General features: G+C 42.0%; 1 protein-coding gene across 1 annotated transcript in view; it reads left to right on the forward strand.

Annotated features, from left to right (window-relative positions):
* Positions 1 to 17664, forward strand: part of UNC13B (unc-13 homolog B) — a 209332-nt gene that overhangs the window by 25226 nt on the left and 166442 nt on the right. Inside the window, exons 2-6 of the mRNA XM_046905963.1 lie at positions 343 to 372; positions 2564 to 2663; positions 6883 to 7000; positions 8115 to 8238; positions 17218 to 17288. Of these exons, the coding sequence (XP_046761919.1) occupies positions 343 to 372; positions 2564 to 2663; positions 6883 to 7000; positions 8115 to 8238; positions 17218 to 17288 (443 nt within the window). The remainder of the gene's footprint in view (positions 1 to 342; positions 373 to 2563; positions 2664 to 6882; positions 7001 to 8114; positions 8239 to 17217; positions 17289 to 17664) is intronic.

The raw sequence follows: 17664 nt of genomic DNA on the forward strand, positions 1-17664 counted from the left end.
TGTATTTCTTTTGGAGTATTCGTTACTTTGTGAGGTTGAATGAAATGACATCTTACTAAGCAGAAATAATTTACTAAGCAGAAAAAATAATTTTAAAATTTCTGTGCATAAGCCATATCCAATTGCTTTCCAAACTGTAATCCTATGATTTGTTTTTGAAAGGTGAAATAGGGTACAGAGAAGGCTCTGTTACCAAGTCTGTTAAACTGAATAAGAGTACGTATCATTGGCTTCAAAGCCTCTGCTGTGCAGTGTTCTCAAGTTAATGTGATGTACTTTGTCACTCAAATGAGTCTATAACAGGACAAAATCACTAACAGACTCTTTTTCTTCTCTTTACAGTAAAAAAAGCTAAACTGCAAGGACCTCCAGGTAAGACGTGCTCTGCTTGTTCTGATCACTGTTGTATGTAGCAGCAGTGGGTTCCATTCACACTGCTGCCTCCAGTTTTCCTCTGCTTCTTTTTACTGCTCCATGTTCTCTTACAAGAGACAAAAGCTACCTCAAGAGTGCAGACAGCCTGAGTTAGGAGAAAGCCTGAGCTGTATCATAGCATTGAGAAATATCCACCTGCTCACCTGACCTGCACAGGCTATGGGTGAGGAAGGGTTTTCTCTAAGGTCACCTCTTCCCACTCCCTCCTGCCCTTTCCTCTCACCCTTCTCCTGTTTGTGTTAAAAACAAGATCTGAAAATGTACACCAGGCAGAGGGGGTATGTGGCTGTCTGGTTTCAGTGGACAAGACTGCTTGATCCTGATGGGGACTGCAGGATGGCACCGCAGCAGTGATAGATTCACTTGTGTAGTGGTCCTTAATGTCTGTGGTTGGGATTGAAATCCCATCTGCCAGGTTTTGTGTCCACACAGTATAATAAAAGTAAACAGTTGGTGGCACCCAGTGTTTCCAATCTAAACTAATATTTCACTGTGGTAGACAAAGAATCCTTACCAGGTAAATATGTTTGTTGAATGAAATTTGATGTTCTGTTTACAGAATAATAAGCAGTTTATTCTTTTTTCCTTCTTAGAGCTCAGTTTTAGTAGGTGTATAAAAATAAATGTTTTAAATATTAATAATGGAATATTTGAAGAAAAGAGTGACTGTGGCCTCTGAGACATCACCTAGTAAAGTGCTCAGATCCAAATCAGTTGCACAGCTGTATTCATGATGTATTTGTTCAACTGTATTCTCTTGAATAGTAGTTCTCAGGTTACCTCTGCAAGCTTCCCAGTTGGCTTGTGCATGTTCTGTTGCTGTCTCCTTGCTCATATTCCATGTCAGGTAAATAACTGTGTATACACAAAGCTAGGCTTTTTTTTTTCCAGGGAAGTAAAGTTGAATATGCAGAGTGGAAGTGGACATTATGTACCTTAGCCTTTTTCCAACCAAGAACAGTGCTCAGAGCTGTAAAGTATTTGTCCTGTATTGTAGCTAAACAGAAGTCTGTGAGTGTATGGCTTCACTAACAAGCCCAGTGTCCCAGGGGGATGCAAAACAGTATGTATATGGCTATGAGGAAATCTATCTTCCAGTGACTCCCTCTTGAGCTTCTGGTTCCTGTCTGTTAGGATATTTGAAGCTAGATGCTGAGGTGTGCTATAGTAGCTCATAGCAATATGAATTTTGGCAGCATTAAAATGAGCTGTGATTTAACGTACATTGGGGTACAGCAAAACATCCAAGTATTAAAAGTTGTATGCTGCTTTATAGCTACTTAGTTTAAGTCTTGTTCAAGCTTTGATGAAACTAATAGATAGGTCTTAGGTGGGAACTCTGTTCATTCTCAGATGCTGATATTCAAACTTCATGTGTGTCTGTGCTTGGCTGCTTTTAGTCTTACTAGCAAAGAGGCAGTAGGAACTAGAAAAAAGAACTCATCCAGGTTCTTTCTTCAGATTTAGAAGACAAAGCATCTAAACATATCCTGGCTTATCAAACTAATGAGCATAACACAGTTCTTCTGGGTCAGCTGGTTTAAGCAACACAGATCAGTTTTAGCACAATCAGCATAAATCACCATTTTCCTTCTGCCCCCGACTTGTCTTTAAAGTTTATCTGTGGACTCATGGATGGAAAACCAGATAGTAACTAGGAGAGCAGTTAGGTCAGAAAGAAAGAGACAGTATGATTGGCACTACTGCCTCATGTCTGTTTATTTTAGCTCTGCAGGTCCACATGTTGGGCCCTATTCCTTCATGCTGTAACATAGAATCATAGAATGGCTTGAGTTGAAAGGGACCTCAAGGATCATCATATTCCAATCCCCCTCCCACAGGCAGGGCCACCAACCTCCATATCTAATACTAGACCAGGCTGCCCAGGGCCCCATCCAACTTGGCCTTGAACACCTCCAGGGACAAGGCATCCACAACCTCTGGGCAGCCTGTTCTAGCACCTCTCCTCCAACATTTTGAGTTCTTAACTCATTGATGTCTTCCTACCTGGGCTTTTGGTTTTTGGTCCCTCTAGGATGCAATGTATGGACTGAAAACCTTGAAATGTTGTGCTTGTTTGATGAAATGGTAAACTGAAGAAGATAACTTTTTGCTTCTTGTTCCCCAGATAAATTCAATACGTATGTGACCCTGAAAGTGCAAAATGTGAAGAGCACAACAGTAGCAGTGCGAGGTGACCAACCATGCTGGGAACAGGACTTCATGTTGTAAGTACTGTGCTGTGCAGTAGTGAGGTAGCTGTGGAGTGAAAGCACTGACACTTCTTTGAAACTGCTTTTGTGATGTGTTAGGTGGTGTAAGTAGTTAAGTCAGTGAAATTCACGAACTAGTGACAACTTCAGTAATTTGCTTTTCTGTTGTATACACTGACCTGTGCCCAAGGAGGTGTGAGATTGGAGATCGTTTCTGTGGGGCCCTGGACTGGTGGGGGAAACTTCTGTCTTTAATGGTACCAAGTTCCCTGGATTCCTGTTCTCAGACCTGTGTGGTAGGGCACAGCAGGGGCTAAGCTACCCCTCTGAGGATGAGGAGCCAGAAGCAGAATGCAGTATAACAGCTGGCAGAGGAGGAGCTTGCCAGTCAGTGCTGAGTCCCACAGTACTCACAGAATGTGAGCAGGGCAGCCCTAAGGACCAGGTGAGCTTCTGCTGAGAGACCAGGCCATCAGACAAGCTCAAAGTAATGAAGCAGCTCCGAGGTTAAGCAGGGAGTGCACGTTAGAAAGTCAGACTCGGGATTATGTCTGGTAATGGTAATCAGGGTCAGATGTAGTCTTGCAACTGCCAGTCAGGTGTATAGTGGCAAGACTGAGGTAGTCATGAGGAGTCAGTCTGTGCTGGGTCTGGGCTGACGGGGTGTGAGGGCAGACATGGAGTGCGGCTGTGGCTAAGCCAGAGATGAGCACATCTGCAACTCAGCTAAGGTTACTTAATGTTATGTAGCTTACTGAAGGCCCATTGCTGGGCTTAAATGGAGCTCCTAGGTCATGAGAAGAAGGTGTGGGTGGAGGCCTCCTGATGAGGCTGTTCAGGGCAGATAAGATCTGTGTGTGCACTCAGGGCCTCTGCACAATGATCCTTCTTAGCTCTTCTTGCTCAGGTTTGCATGTTGACATTTTCTGCCATTAACCTGCTGTCCACGGAAGTACTTTGAAGGTCCCCTTTTGCAGTGGAGGGGCTGTCAGTTCCTGCCATGAGGAGCAGAACCAGGTCCAGCTCTCCCAAAGCTTCTGGTACAGTTCTGCATAGTCCTAACACAAAACTGGGAATTTCGTAGTATCTTTTAGAGTTTACTTGTGAATGAATGGCTCATTCCTATTGCGTCTGATTCTGTTTCTATAGCTTTATAAGACAAAGTGAACAGAAGTTACTAAATCCTGGACTTCAAGTGGTTTTTTGTTTTTGTTTTGTTTTGTTTTTCTTGAACTGGCATGGACTTGCTGCTAGGTTGGGGAATTGTGGTGGTTGTCTTGTGCAGAACCCAGCTACTGCACAGGCTTTGAGAGGAACTGATGTTTATATATGAATGTTTATATAGACTCTGTAGGAAGAGCTGCTCATGGGGCTTAGCAAGTATGTTATCCAGCTCAGCAGCAATTTATTGTCCCTTGCTTGAAGTGGGAAGCTTTTGCTTCTGGCTGCTGGGGTCAGTACAGTGTTGCTGTCATAGCAATGCTCTTCTCTCCTCTATTTTGTGGCCCTCATTTCCTTTTGGAGCAGCACCTGAGGTGTGTGCTTCTGGAAGAAGAGTTTGGTGCCTGGTGAAACGTGCTCCTGAATTGCACCATCATCTCAGCTTTACCATTCCTGCTCCTGCAGAGTCTATGGCTGCCACTAGCATGATCCATGCAGGACTGGGGGTAAGCCTGCATCGGGGTTGTATCTGTCTGCCAAGCCACATGCCAGTACCTGTGCTACTAACTACTTGTGGCTTGTGTTCAGCCCATGGGTAGAAAACTATCTTTAGATGTGTCCAGGTACCTCTGAAGGTACTCAGAGAGGATTTAAGAATGGCACTTGTTTGTGCTTGATGACTGCTCTCGTTATTGCTCCTCCTGCTTCCCCTGTGACAGCTCCTGGAAATACTCTCAGATTGCAGCTGGGAGTTTAGCATGTTGTGAGGTCACTGTGCCACTCCTTAATTAGTTGCTAGGGGATATGAAAGCAGAGTATTAGCTGAACTACCTCACCGTTATCTTCTCTGATTTAGCCAGGAAGCAGTGCAGTTTATATGGTGTTTCTTTAAAAAATATACTGCACGTGGCAGTGAGCATGTTTTGCATGATGCTGTATACATTATATTGTCCCAGGAAAAATACTGGGTTTCCAGTATTATCCAATATGCTTTTATTCTTTCTGCAGTTAGATAACATTTTAGAACAGAGTAACTTTTCCCTGTGTGAAGAATGCTTTTACTGTCTATTATTCGTCATAGAAACAGGTAAAGAATACAGTGCAACCAAGAAGACACTTTCTGTCTGTGCATGACTTTTTTTGCTTCCCAACTCCTTGTGAGAAATAACAGTTCAGAGTTTGGTGCTCTGGAGATGTTTGAAATTTGCTTGTTTACCAGTCCAGCAAAGCACTTCAGTATCTTCTTTAGGGACATTAAGAAGCAGCTTTAAATGGGCTGCATATTGGCAGCAAGCCCCTTTGTTGTGAAAGTGCAAGCTGTAATGTTGGAGTGTAATGGTTTAATGAGTGCCGAAACGGTTAAAATGTCTTTCATTTAAATTTGGGGTGGGGGGTGGGAGAAAGTGAGGGACATCAAATTAAAATCTCAGCTCTTTTGTTCTTTGAAGCTGTTCTGCATCTAACCAGAAGGTGGAGGAAGGGGGATACAGCCAAAGGCAATCAAAACCATTGTACTGAAAATGCTTTTGTTTTTTTCTTTAATTTAGTGTCTTATCCTTTGTATCTCTGTACAGAAACCTGGTTAATATCTTATTCTGCCAGTGTATGTTGAAGCAAAGAATGTGATTTTACACTATGCCTGAAAATCTAGTCAATTTTCCCTCCCTTTGTGGCTTCACGCTGGTCCTGCCAACAGAAAATCAGTGATTTTTGTTACTCCAGGCTTGTCTGTGCAGTTGGTTAAATGTCATTTTCCCAATGGGCAAGCAGTGGGAAGGCAGAGTGGTGACTGCACAGGTGGCTGGTTATTAGCTGGGCTATACTGAGTAACTGTATCCAAACTTAGAACCACTGAGTCATTCAGGTTGGAAAAGATCTCAGTAATCAGCAGTCCAAACATCAACCTGAGTCCCATCGGTAAACCAGGTCCTTTAGTGCCTCTCTTAAACACATCCAGGGATAGGGACTCCACCACCTCCTTGAGCAGTCTTACAGACAAAATAGTCTCCTGTTGTGAGGAGTCTCTGGGATAAAGCTAAGATTTGCAGTGGTTCTTTTTTATTGTCCAAGATGACAGTCTATTGAACATAGCAATTAGCATGCTTAAGGCTTCCTTTTTTAAGCTTAACACGAATGCATTTGACTGGACAGAAGGACTGCAGCCAGCAGCACTTTATGCTCACAGTGCCTCCTTTAGGAATTGACAGTTGCATGAAGAGAAATCCTGAGCTCAAATAAGGAGCTGTAGCCCTCGTCCGTAAGTGAGACGATGCTGTATGAACAGTTTTCAATACATTGCTTTTACCATTCAGGCTGTGTATCTGTTGTACTTTTCTTAAGTAGGCATGTTATAAATTGTCATGAAATGGGGAGGCATTAATGTTAGAAGGCATTGGTGAGAAGTGAATTTGAGATGCATCCTCAGCTCACTGAGAGGAAGGACAGTTTTTCTGAGAACTTGGTGCTCACTGGTTGCTTGTCTGTATTGCCACGTGTTGCTGGAGATTTGCATGGCTTAAAGCCTTGTGGTACCACGCAGAGGAGCAAAGTAACAGAGCTCTGTGCAAGAAGACAGTGCTGCTGATGCAGCTGCGCAGTGTTTGGGACTGATAATCCTGGCATGTGGTAGGTTCAGAGATAGGTAATCAGCATATTTGGACCTGACAGGGTATGCTTGTGTTGCTGTGTTTCTGAGAGTAAGAATGCACCCACTGTGCATGGGGTGGCTGGCGAGGAAGAACAGCCTGCATTGTTTCAACTGAAAATGTATTTCTTCCTCCCGTGAATGTAGCTGTTGAGATGAGTTTCCAATTGGCAGTATATACGTGAAATAGTCCGGGGTTTTATTTTGCAATGTTCGTGTAGTTAAACTATGGGAAATGGGTTATTAGAAATTAGTGTCGTCTACAAGTATGTGCCGTTCTGACCACACACCTGCAGAAGTTGTCTTTAGCTTGACACAGCTGTGTATAAAGTTTTACTGGGCTAATTGCACTGGTAATGCAGAACCTTAAGTAGAACAGTTTTACATTCAACATTTTCCTCACCTGTGCTGTCTTTTCTTTTGTTGCAGTGAGATCAGTCGGCTGGACCTGGGCCTAATTGTCGAAGTATGGAACAAAGGACTTATCTGGGACACGCTGGTTGGGACCGTGTGGATTGCTTTGAAAGCCATTCGCCAATCTGATGAGGTTAAAATAACACAAACTATTTTGACAGCTCCTGTGTTGATAGTGTTACAAATGTAGCCTGATACAGATCAGTATTTTGCTTCTCAGCTGAACTTGCAAGGCCACTTGCAAGGCCGTTAAGGTTGAGTGAAGGAAAAGGACTGTTTCATTGCTTTTTTTTCTTAAGTGTTCTTTGTTTTGTTTTACTTTTTTTGTTTTGAAGAAGGCCAGGTCCAAAGTGAGACCGAAACTGAACTTCTGTAGCTATCTCTGTTCTCACAAATGATCTCAGAGATGAAGTTTAATCTGTTGAGGAATGTGTATTTGACATGTCTGAGGTCTTGAGCACTTACTGCCTAGTCTGATGCTCAAATATCTGCACATTCCTGATAGAGTGTGTTATAATTGACACGATAGCAGGCATACTGACTTTAAGTATGTAAGCCCAGAACATGTCTACATCATTTTCTTAAAGATTCTGGCTGCAGTGTTAGAGGGTGTCTAGTGGTGCTGATAGGTATAGGAAAAAAAAGTAGGAGATGGGCTGCACAAGTTTCTGTAGCTCTCTTACCTACTTAATTTGGTAGTTCTTGTAACTAAGCAGGATTTTTTCTTTTTAACTTAAAATTTCAGTGATTTTAATTAAAAGGTTATTTACTTTGTGTAGGGAGAGGGAGTTTATATAGTCCGTAAAAAGAAAAGAGTGTGGATGCCCAGCAGCGTGGTCAGAAAGTTTAGTTGATGCTTAGTCTCTCTGGCTGACCAAGTACTCTCTGGTGTCTGCCTCTGAGGAATGATCTTTGCAGTTCCATGGAGAAGTCCGTAGTTCTGCTGTCAGGTGTTTGCATCTTGCCTGTACAATTTGTTTAGGATTTGGAAGCTCAAGCAGCCAGCTCGACCTGAATAAGTGTGAAAAATCGTAGAATCATTAAGGTTGGAAAAGACCTCTAATATCATCTAGTCCGGTTGTCCACCTACCATCAATATTGCCCACTAAACCATGTCCCTAAAACATGTACTAGGTCTTGAGGTCAGTGAGGCTCTTCCTGGACACTCTGATCTTAGCAAATGTATGAGAGTCACTGCAAAAGGACATAACAGACATGAAACTTCATCTGTGGCTTGTGATTCACAGGAAGGTCCTGGGGAGTGGTCTACATTAGAGGCAGAAGTTGTAATGAAACGTGATGAAATCTGTGGAACCAAAAACCCGACTCCTCATAGAATTTTGCTGGACACAAGATTTGAACTACCTTTTGGTGAGTGCATTTCAGTAACTTACCTATGGCATTAAGGGCAGAGAGCAAGTGTTTGGGAGAAAATTGAGTCTTACAGTTAAGTTGTGCTTTTTTGCAGTTCTGCAGCAGTAGTTCACTGTGGATCGAACTGCTGGTGTTCATTCCTCATTTGGCTTTTTCTTATGAGATGAGAATAACTTGGGAAAATCTGAAAGTCTGACTGTGCTGGAATGTTTAGACTAGAAGAAGTTTAAGAAACTATTTATAATATTTTAGGATTGTACATTCAGACAGTTTGTTCCTAAACAGAGAACATTTGCTTCTTTGCTTCTAGATACATTTGGCTCTAGAAGAGGTCAGTGCAGTTATAGCTTTTTTGAATGAGGTGTATAGGATAGGTGCACTTAAATCCTGCTAAAAGCAACAGTTCAGTTAGTGAAACATTAATGGTCAGAGCAGCTGGACATTATCATTAACAAAGTATATAAATAATGTGGTATATAAATAAATATATATAAATACAAAAAAAAAGGTATATAAATAAATATAAATTACGTAAGAGTAACTGCCTTTCTGGTAGTTATTTTTGGTTGAAAAGTACAGAGTGTGGAAAAGCCAATTGGAGCAATTGCATCTCAAGTGTGGTTTTTGGTGTTAAGATTTATTTTGTCTTCCTTTAATGAGGGAGGCAGACCCTTAAGATGTAGAAAGGAGATTGTTTTTGTGGTTTGTGTGTATCTGGTTCCTCCTCAATCCCTTTTCCTGCCTTGGGCATTTCAGTGTTTTAAAATTGTGTGTCACTGGTAGGCTCATCTCTCTCCTTTGCCTGTTGCTTGTTTTTTTTTTTTTCCCAAGTAAGCCCCTGGCAGCGAGAGCAATTTGCATCGTGCTCTGAGGACTGGTGGAGCACTTGTGCAGTTGTTGGCATTCAGCCAGCAGCTGTCATGGTTGGCCATCTGTTGTGGAAAGAAGTTAGGTCATCTATTAGTCTCCTAACTTTCCTTCCTGGTGCAAGGCAGGATGTGGGCTTTGGTCCTGCAGCAGCACTAAAATCGATCTAAGTTGTATTGTGTGCTCTGGGAGCATAACTGGGTATACCGTTTCGAGTGCACAATCAGCTGGATGGTGGAAATTAGGCTGGATGCAGTATTTTGTAGAGGTACCAGGCACTGCTCTTTAACTACAGTCCAGTCTGTAAAAGAGAAAAGATATCTGACATCTTAAGTTGGCTAACGTTAATGTGGAGCGCTCTCTTCCTCATGAGAACCCTCCTGCTAATCCACTGTTGTCACACTGTCAGTGGGGAGTCTATTACTGAAATCGGTATTTTGTAAGAAGAGAAGCAACTGTTTCCTTGTGGGGTAAAGTACTAGTTCTTTGGGGCAACTATTTTGGCTTCTGGGAGGGAGATAACAGAGAATGTGTAGATAAAGGTAAGGCTTGTAGCTGCTCCCATCTCGTTTGTGTTCATTCTGGTGTTGCTTGTAAATTATCTCTGATTTAAAAGAACATGATACTATGAGCTCTTTCTATATTCAGTATTCAAATGAGTATTTACTTTCTTCTGCAATCATGTTTTTGCTTTTACATTTTGTGATTCTTCAAGTACATGAAAACAGACTCCCTGTGAATGGTTATGTGGTTCAGCACCTGAATCTGAGAAATGATAAATATTTCATGTAATAGCATGTTTTCTCCTTATTGTGATGCTCAAAACACAGGCCTCTTGTTTCTTTTGCTTTAGAACCATGACATATAATCCTGAAAAATAGGATTTCATGAAGAAAACCAAGAATGTAAATAATGAGAACATCGAGACTTTTCTGGCTTTGATATAAGACAAATGATCATTTAAAACACATCTATTATTTATCCCTTAACTTTCTATGCCAAATACAGAAATAACAAGAATTTGATACGGTTATATTGAACATTTTTTATAATGGAAAAGTTGTTGGCTTGTCCAATGTTTTGTAGTGTCTGGGAGACATTGGGAGCTTCAGTTCACTGTTTTCAAGGCTTCTGCTGCTCTTCGCTTGAAGTTTGCTACTGTCTTTCTTAGAACTCTGTTTTGAGATATTTTTCTTAGGAATGTATCTGCCTATATAACCTCCAGCAGTGCTTCCCTTCTCACGATGACTGTGTGTCTGCTGCCATTGCCTGCAGGGTAGAGAAGAAAAGGCACTGTGAGATGGATCAGGTGCTGTCTCCTTGCCTCTGTGGTACTGTGGGACTTGGAAGCATGCATGCAGGTAGCACAGGCCATAGGACTACCTCTGCATCACTCCTAACGCAGACTGGATTTTCTGACATCTCCCTTAATTGAGGGGTTAGCAATGCAGTCTTCTTATGCCCTACGTGTTAATGCAGTGTTGTCATATAAGCTGGAACCTGCTGCTTTGAATTCACATGGAGAACTAAATGGTTCATTTAACTGCTGTAAATGTACATTGGTCAGCAGCTCTGTCACTGTAGACATACATAATGTGTTTGCAGTGACACTTAAGAACATTGTGCATCGTGTTTTGTTTCCCTGGGAAGGTCCCCTGTCTGTTACAGATGCAGGAGAATCTGAGTGGTATGTGTGCATATGTGCAGATTGTACTGCTTCCCAAGTCTGGGAAAACACATCTGTCTGGATAGCAGCTGTAACAGAACAGTGTGATTCTCTGTTTGGCTATGTTTTTGGACTTTTTCCATTGCTCCTGGCTGCTTTATTTTATTTAGGCTAGAGGATTCACACAGATGCAGTATTCCACTTTGCTCAATATGTATATAAAAAAATGTTTTGGTGTATTTCAGTGGAGTTTGACAAGTTTGTGAGAGAAAGTTTTTGCGAGAAAGAAAAACTAGATTATTTGCACTGTAATCCTGAGTTGGTTTGCTCTTTGCTTGCCTCCACGTGGTATGTTTAAGATTTCTGTACTCCTGGTACTCTGGAGAAGAGTGGCAGTTAAAGCTGATAGCTCTGGGCTATCAGCTGGGCTATAGCTGATAAAGCTCTGGGCAGCCTGGTCTGGTGGTTGGCAACCCTGCATATAGCAGGGGCATTGAAACTCGATGATCATTATGGTCCTTTTCAACCCGGGCCATTCTGTGATAGAAATGCAAGAGCTTGCTGATGCTGCTAGTGATAGTACCTGATGCAGACAATCAAAGTGATTTTTATTTCTCCTTTTTTTCACGTGAATTTGTTTTTGAGTGCTTGAAGTTGAGGAGCAATCCCCTCTTAAGAGAGGCTGGGGTTAGCTGCTGCAGTCTATTCTGCACTTGGTGATATAAAATGCTTTTTCTTCAGGTTATTCAGAAGTTCATCTTTGTTGTGGACCGATGAACATCTGTGATGGCTTTGATACAATCTCCATGTAATGCACTGCAGGTTCCAAATGCAGACCTTGCCCTGTCTTCAGTAACAGAGTTGGTGTTAGCTTGTGGTGAATAAGGAAGAAAGCAAATCTCTGGGCCCTTCTGCAAGGAGCAACTGTGTGTGATCGGCTGTGGTGCTGGCGACCAGGCTCACCTACGTGTTCTCTGCCAGCTCTGTGTTCTGAAACATTAGAGCCTTAGAGAAACGGGATGACTGGAATGCAGTGAAGTGTGAGCTTTTGGCTCCTCAACTAGAGCACTTTGTGTCTGTGCCAGACTTTCTAATAAGGTAATTGGTGTGAAAATGCTTTTAGTATCCTCACCACTCCCAGGCTGGGAGCACGCTGATCTGCATTCAGCCACCTGGTGGGGTAAATAGACTTTGTTGTTCTATTGTCTTGGGAACTCTGTAGAAAGAGAAATGCTCAGCTCTGCAGAGGCATTTCAGTGACAACTTCTGAAGACTCCCATACCACTGGAGGGGCAAGAAACTGGGGCTGAAAATAGAAGAAGCCAGGTGAAAGCTTGTAAAAATGTGATCGAAGGAATTGTATTTGTTATAGCACTTGCATATGCCGCAGCCCACAGCTTGCTATGTGAGGAAAAACTCAAGTGGCACAAGGTGACGTGTGAGAAGCAGAGCAAAAGGCTTTGAACCAAACCCTTCCAGAATGGAGAGAAGCTTTGGGTGCTGCTTGATCAGGGAGATTGGACTACATCATCTCTAGAGGTCCCTTCTAAGCCCAGTAATTCTGTGAAGCTCTTGGTTATTGCAGTCTAGAGATCTCTAAGTGGGAATACTGTGAAGTTTATGTACGAGGGAGGGGGTCACGGGGGTGGGGGGATTGGTCCTAACTTATGAATGAAGTCTGCATAGATATAACAGATTTCCTCCTCAGGCTAATCAAGTCTTTATGCTTCAGTGTAGCCATTCTGAGTGAACAGAGCAGCCTTACCTGGGACTTCTGCCCCTACTCCCTTCTCATTGTTTCAGAAGTACCATTTCCATTTCAGCTCAGCCTTCACACCAGAGTGATGCGGTAGGAATGACTGATGCATATCGACTCCATGGTGTGACCTGACCTCCTCAGGTATACCTTATCCCCACCATGGCTGTGCACAGTGATATGGATTCAGGCTGAACCTGGCCATGGTCTCTGGACCTGCCCTGCTCACCTTGTCTGGGAGCTGTAGGACGCAGCCTTGGCTGGCAAGTCCCTGCCCTACTGCATATGAGGTTCTCCTGCCCTAGGGAGCAACCAGCACTTGCTGCTCCCTGACACCAGGTGTCCAGAGGGGAGGAATTTTAACTTTCATCCAAGGGTGGCAGTAGGAGCAAGATAGGTAATGCTTGCAACCTGTTTATAGGTGTCAAGTTAAGAAGAACAGGAAAAGTAGGGACTAGGTGTGCCCATTTCCTCTCTATTCTTGTTCAGCACTTTTATTCCCCTGACATATGGCCTTGCTCCTCTTGTTTGCTGAGCATGATATCAATGCAGTCCTTAGCTGGCATCGATCAGGTGGCCTCTATTTGGACTAGTTTAGCTTCTTATCTGTACGCCAAAGTTAATGTAGCAGAGTAACTTGTGTTGGAAATGCCCAAATAATTTATCAGGACGGTATCTCTGATAAAGCAGATTTTATTCGCGATTACAATGGCAGGCCTCCTGCAAGCAGGAGTGCACACAAAGACAGCGTTACCTCTTTTATGCCCTATTAGCCAGCACTTATCTCTTTCTCCCCTGGTTCCTCATTGGCTGAGTACTTCAGTTTCACAATCTACCTGACGCTCAACTAAACATACTGGATAAACATAGATTTTTGCTAGCTAAGCATATATCGCTAATTAATTAACCTCTCACATTTGCCCGTTCAATGCTTGGTCATTGTTTCTGGACATCTGCTTGTCCTTGGGTAGAGATAAGCTTGGAAGGAGGATAGAGGGCGGTATCCTGATGCCTGCCTGTTGCATCCCAACCTACCCACAGAGCAAGGCAATCCAGCCTTGTGTAGAGGCCCTGGCTTCTTTGATGTTTAAGTCTATTTTTCTTTTGCTGACAGTCTCTTATGCAAACAGAATAGCCTTACAATGTGCTATCTAGTCCATAATACTATACCCATACTGTTTGGAACATTTAAAAACTATTGCAGTTATGCAAGCAAGAATTAATCACATAATTCAGCAACTCTATTTCTAAAATATCCTACTAACTTATATGGTATTTCTACTTTTTCACATCAGCTATTTCTAAGGACATGTTATCAAATACAAATACATTGTGCTCTACTTCTTCAGATCAATTTCCCCTTTTCAATATCTAATGCAGAAGCAACATTCCATTCCTACGCTCGGACTTGGAATCAAAGTTGTATAGTGATGTAAGAGCTGCCCAGTGGCTGTGGCCTTGGAAATGGTAAGGCTGTGATCTCTGCATGAGGTATTTTCATTCTCTGTCCTCCAGAGAGCCAGCGTGAACAAGCAAGCGATTAAGGTTTTATAAAAATGTATGGGGAAACTATAAGTAGTTAAACTGATTTTCCACAAAATCAGGAATTCTCTCTCGTTGGGCATTTATTCTTCTGAGCAGATAACTTCACTCAATTTCATAGTTAAGTTCTTAAGGTTTGCTTTGCAGTAGCTGCACTAAGATTAGTATTGATGACAAGTTTCCTTAAGACCAAAAAGATGTCCTAAAACAGCCATTATGTAGACTGTGGCAGACTTAATTGCTACCTTGCATAAGAAGCTGTTTTTCTGGAATAGCAGCAAACCTGTGCTAAAACACAGCTCGGTTTGTGAAAGAAGCACCTTGGATACAAGATGCAAACAACAAACCCAAGACACAGACAGTGCTCCTTGTTGCCTGGGCGTGCAGCCAAACTGTGGCCTATGGGAAGGCGCTGGGGTTTACTCTGAGACCGCAGCAGTTTATTCAGTGTTGATGGTAATCCATCACTTCATTACTCCTAGGTCTCTTCGCTCTAAATCGCAGGTTTCCAAAATGAATTGTTTTGGCTGTGACCTTTATTCCCCCAGTTTGGGCTTTCCTTCATCATTTACAGATGTGATGCTGTCAAGGACAGAATGCCACCGATTTTTCTTTAATATTCAGATTGCTTGAGATCCTTTCTGCAGTTTCTTGTCCTCCCAAATCTCATCAAGTCCTGTGCTCAGTTCAGTTAATTGCTGACCTCTTTCTAAATCTACTTTCAGATATTCTTTGAGCGTCATCCCTGATTGTGCAGAGTTCACCTAAATTATCTGTGCAACTGTGGGCTGCAACACTGATGATCAAAAGCAGTTATGCTTTTCTACAAATCCTGTAGTTGTGGAAGACCCTCTCATATTTCTCCTACCTTGTTTTTGAATAGCACGTAACAACAAAGTAATGCAGTGTACATCAGAAAAGAGCAACTGACTCTGTGTGTTATGGTTAAAATAAATTACTTTGGTCTCCCTGCAGGAAAGGAGAAACAGATTTTCTATTTTCTACTTAGTGTAGGTATTCTTGACACAGGTACTTAGTTTCTAGTGCCCTAAAACAACTTCAGGTAGGGCCTATTGCATCCCTCTTCTCTGAGTGAGATTCTGTTCACAAATAGAAGAGTTCCTCTTACAAAAGTGTAGGCATTTGTACGTAGTCCATGGAGATATCTAATTCTGAAACTTCATGTTCCATGAAATCTAGAAATGTTCCTTTGTTCTTGTTGAAAGCTGTTTGTGTTCCATTACGCTGGCTGCTGTTTTCTCTAGACGTTTTGGGATCATTAATTTCAGAAGGGGGTGGTTTGTGTGCCTGAGAAGACACATGTTAACCCTTTAAGGAAAAAACAATGCTTGGTTCTTTCTGAAGGTGTTATAAGCATTGTAGGTTTTTTGTTTATCTCAGTAGCAAGGGTGGGTATAACACTTAGTTATTTCTTTCATCAGGACACAATCTCAGCTGACTTCTCCAATTCTTGCCTACACAAATCGCTGAGGCCGTAGATGGAGGAAAGTAAACTTATTTAGAAGCCAAGATGTTTACACCTAACTAGGCATGAGTACGAAGAAGAAGTTGCAAAAGATGTGAGAATTGGTTGAAATGGCATTTATTTAAACTTCATTTATCAGTGTTCGGGACAGTGAGGCTTCTAGGGCTGGTGCTGTCTAGCTGGAGCAGTCCCTGCCTCTGCTCCACCATCCTGTATATGTTATGAAGTTTCTGCACTTGTGTAGTTTTAGCATGGATAGCTAAAATTCAGAAGCCATTTGCCTCTCCTGGTGGCAAGACCAATACAGTCAGCGTGATGCTGAGTGTGTCTTAATTTCTTTTTTTTTTCCTTTCTCCAGTGATTTTTTTTGCATCCTTTTTCCCTCATCCCCAGGTAATTTATTTAATTCACCTGGACTGAGGGACTGAGTGATGCTTTTCTTTTAGCAGGTTATTTCCCTTGCTGTTGTGCCCCTCTTGCTCTATTTGCTAAACACAGTTTGTACCTAACTCGCCTTTATGTTAAATGCTCCAGGGATGGGGCACCACAGCTCTCTGGGCAGCAGTGCCAACACCTCACCACCCTCTGAGTGAGGATTTCCCTCCTGGCTTTTAATGTAGATCTCCCCTCTTTTAGTTCAGAGGAATTCCCCCTTGTCCTGTCAGTCAGACTGTCATGCTTTATCTCACAAGTGAGTGAAACAATTTTTGACAGGCTGTACTAACTGCTGTTCACTTGTGAAATCAAATATTTTTGCACGTAGCTTCTTTTGGAAAGCAGACAAAACAAAATAGTGAATCTCTCTTGAAATTGGTAGAGGGAAAACTTCTGTCCAAACTCATTTATTAGTGATGCATCTTCTAGGGTGCCCTTGGGGAGATGAAGTCTTGATGGTGCAATTTTGTGTTTCCTCCAACCTATTAGGACACTATATTACTTCAGAGTGTGAAACAGAAAATAGTTACCAAAATAATGGTGGTAATGCTTGCTGTCTGCTGTCAGTCATTAACCTGTTAAATCTACTAGATGAAAGGGTTGTTATTGTTCAGTCCCTAATGAACTGTGTTGCGGTAGAAACAAAACAAAACAAAAACTACAAGAGTTTTTGCTTGGATATGAATATGACCGTCTTGTAGCTGTTAGTTACCTCACAGGATCACCTACAAAGGAAAACAAGGCTTTCTTTTTTTGATATATTTGTGTAATACCAAGTACATACGTATGATGTGCCGTCTAAAAGGAGTCCTTGTACTTTTGAGGTTATAAAAGCCTCCAGAAGAGTCACTTCATCTTGCTGTGTGTTATTAAGCACGTAGCAAATGTGTTATGATGAAATGGTTCTTTGTACAACGATTATTTTGAATTAAATATGAACCAGTCTTGTTCTTTCCTACCTTTGTCCATTGTGCATTTGGTTAATTGGTTTTAAACATGAAAGTAATGTAAGCCTTGAACTTTGTTATTATTTAGAGCATTTACTTTTCATCTGAGTGCTAATGTAATGTAGCTAATATAAAGCAGCTCTATTGCTTCAAAACTGTGTGGGTTATTTATTTATTTTGTGTTGTGGTCTTGGAGTATTCTCCTTGTTATATTGCTTCTGGTGATAAATGCAAACTTGCCTGGCTAATGATGGTGCTTTGTATTCTTTTGCTGTAGATATCCCTGAAGAGGAAGCCAGATATTGGACCAGAAAATTAGAACAAATAAATTCACTGGGAGATGATGAGGTAAATATCTGAACTGAAGGGTGAATGTAGCCCTGAATGCGCTATAACTTGCTTTTATTCTTTATAATGGATCCCTTTGATGGAGATAACTATTAAATGTTCATGTTAATAAGTTTTCTGTGAACTGCTTACAGAATGGTTTTCTCAAGTTTACTGTAATTATTAAGCAGCAAACATTTTTCCCCATGTTTCTCCCCACATAGTGAGAACTGCTCTGTTATTGCATGTTGCACACGAAAGAAAGTTAACATCATAGCATCATGAGATGGCTTCTGTTGGAAAGGTTCTTAAAGCCCCCCCCAGCCCCAACCCCTGCCATGGGCTGGTTGCCCCCACCAGCTCAGGCTGCCCAGTGCCCCATCCAACCCAGCCTTGA

The sequence above is a fragment of the Gallus gallus genome, chromosome Z (assembly GCF_016699485.2).
Source record: "Gallus gallus isolate bGalGal1 chromosome Z, bGalGal1.mat.broiler.GRCg7b, whole genome shotgun sequence".
Taxonomy (NCBI): domain Eukaryota; kingdom Metazoa; phylum Chordata; class Aves; order Galliformes; family Phasianidae; genus Gallus; species Gallus gallus.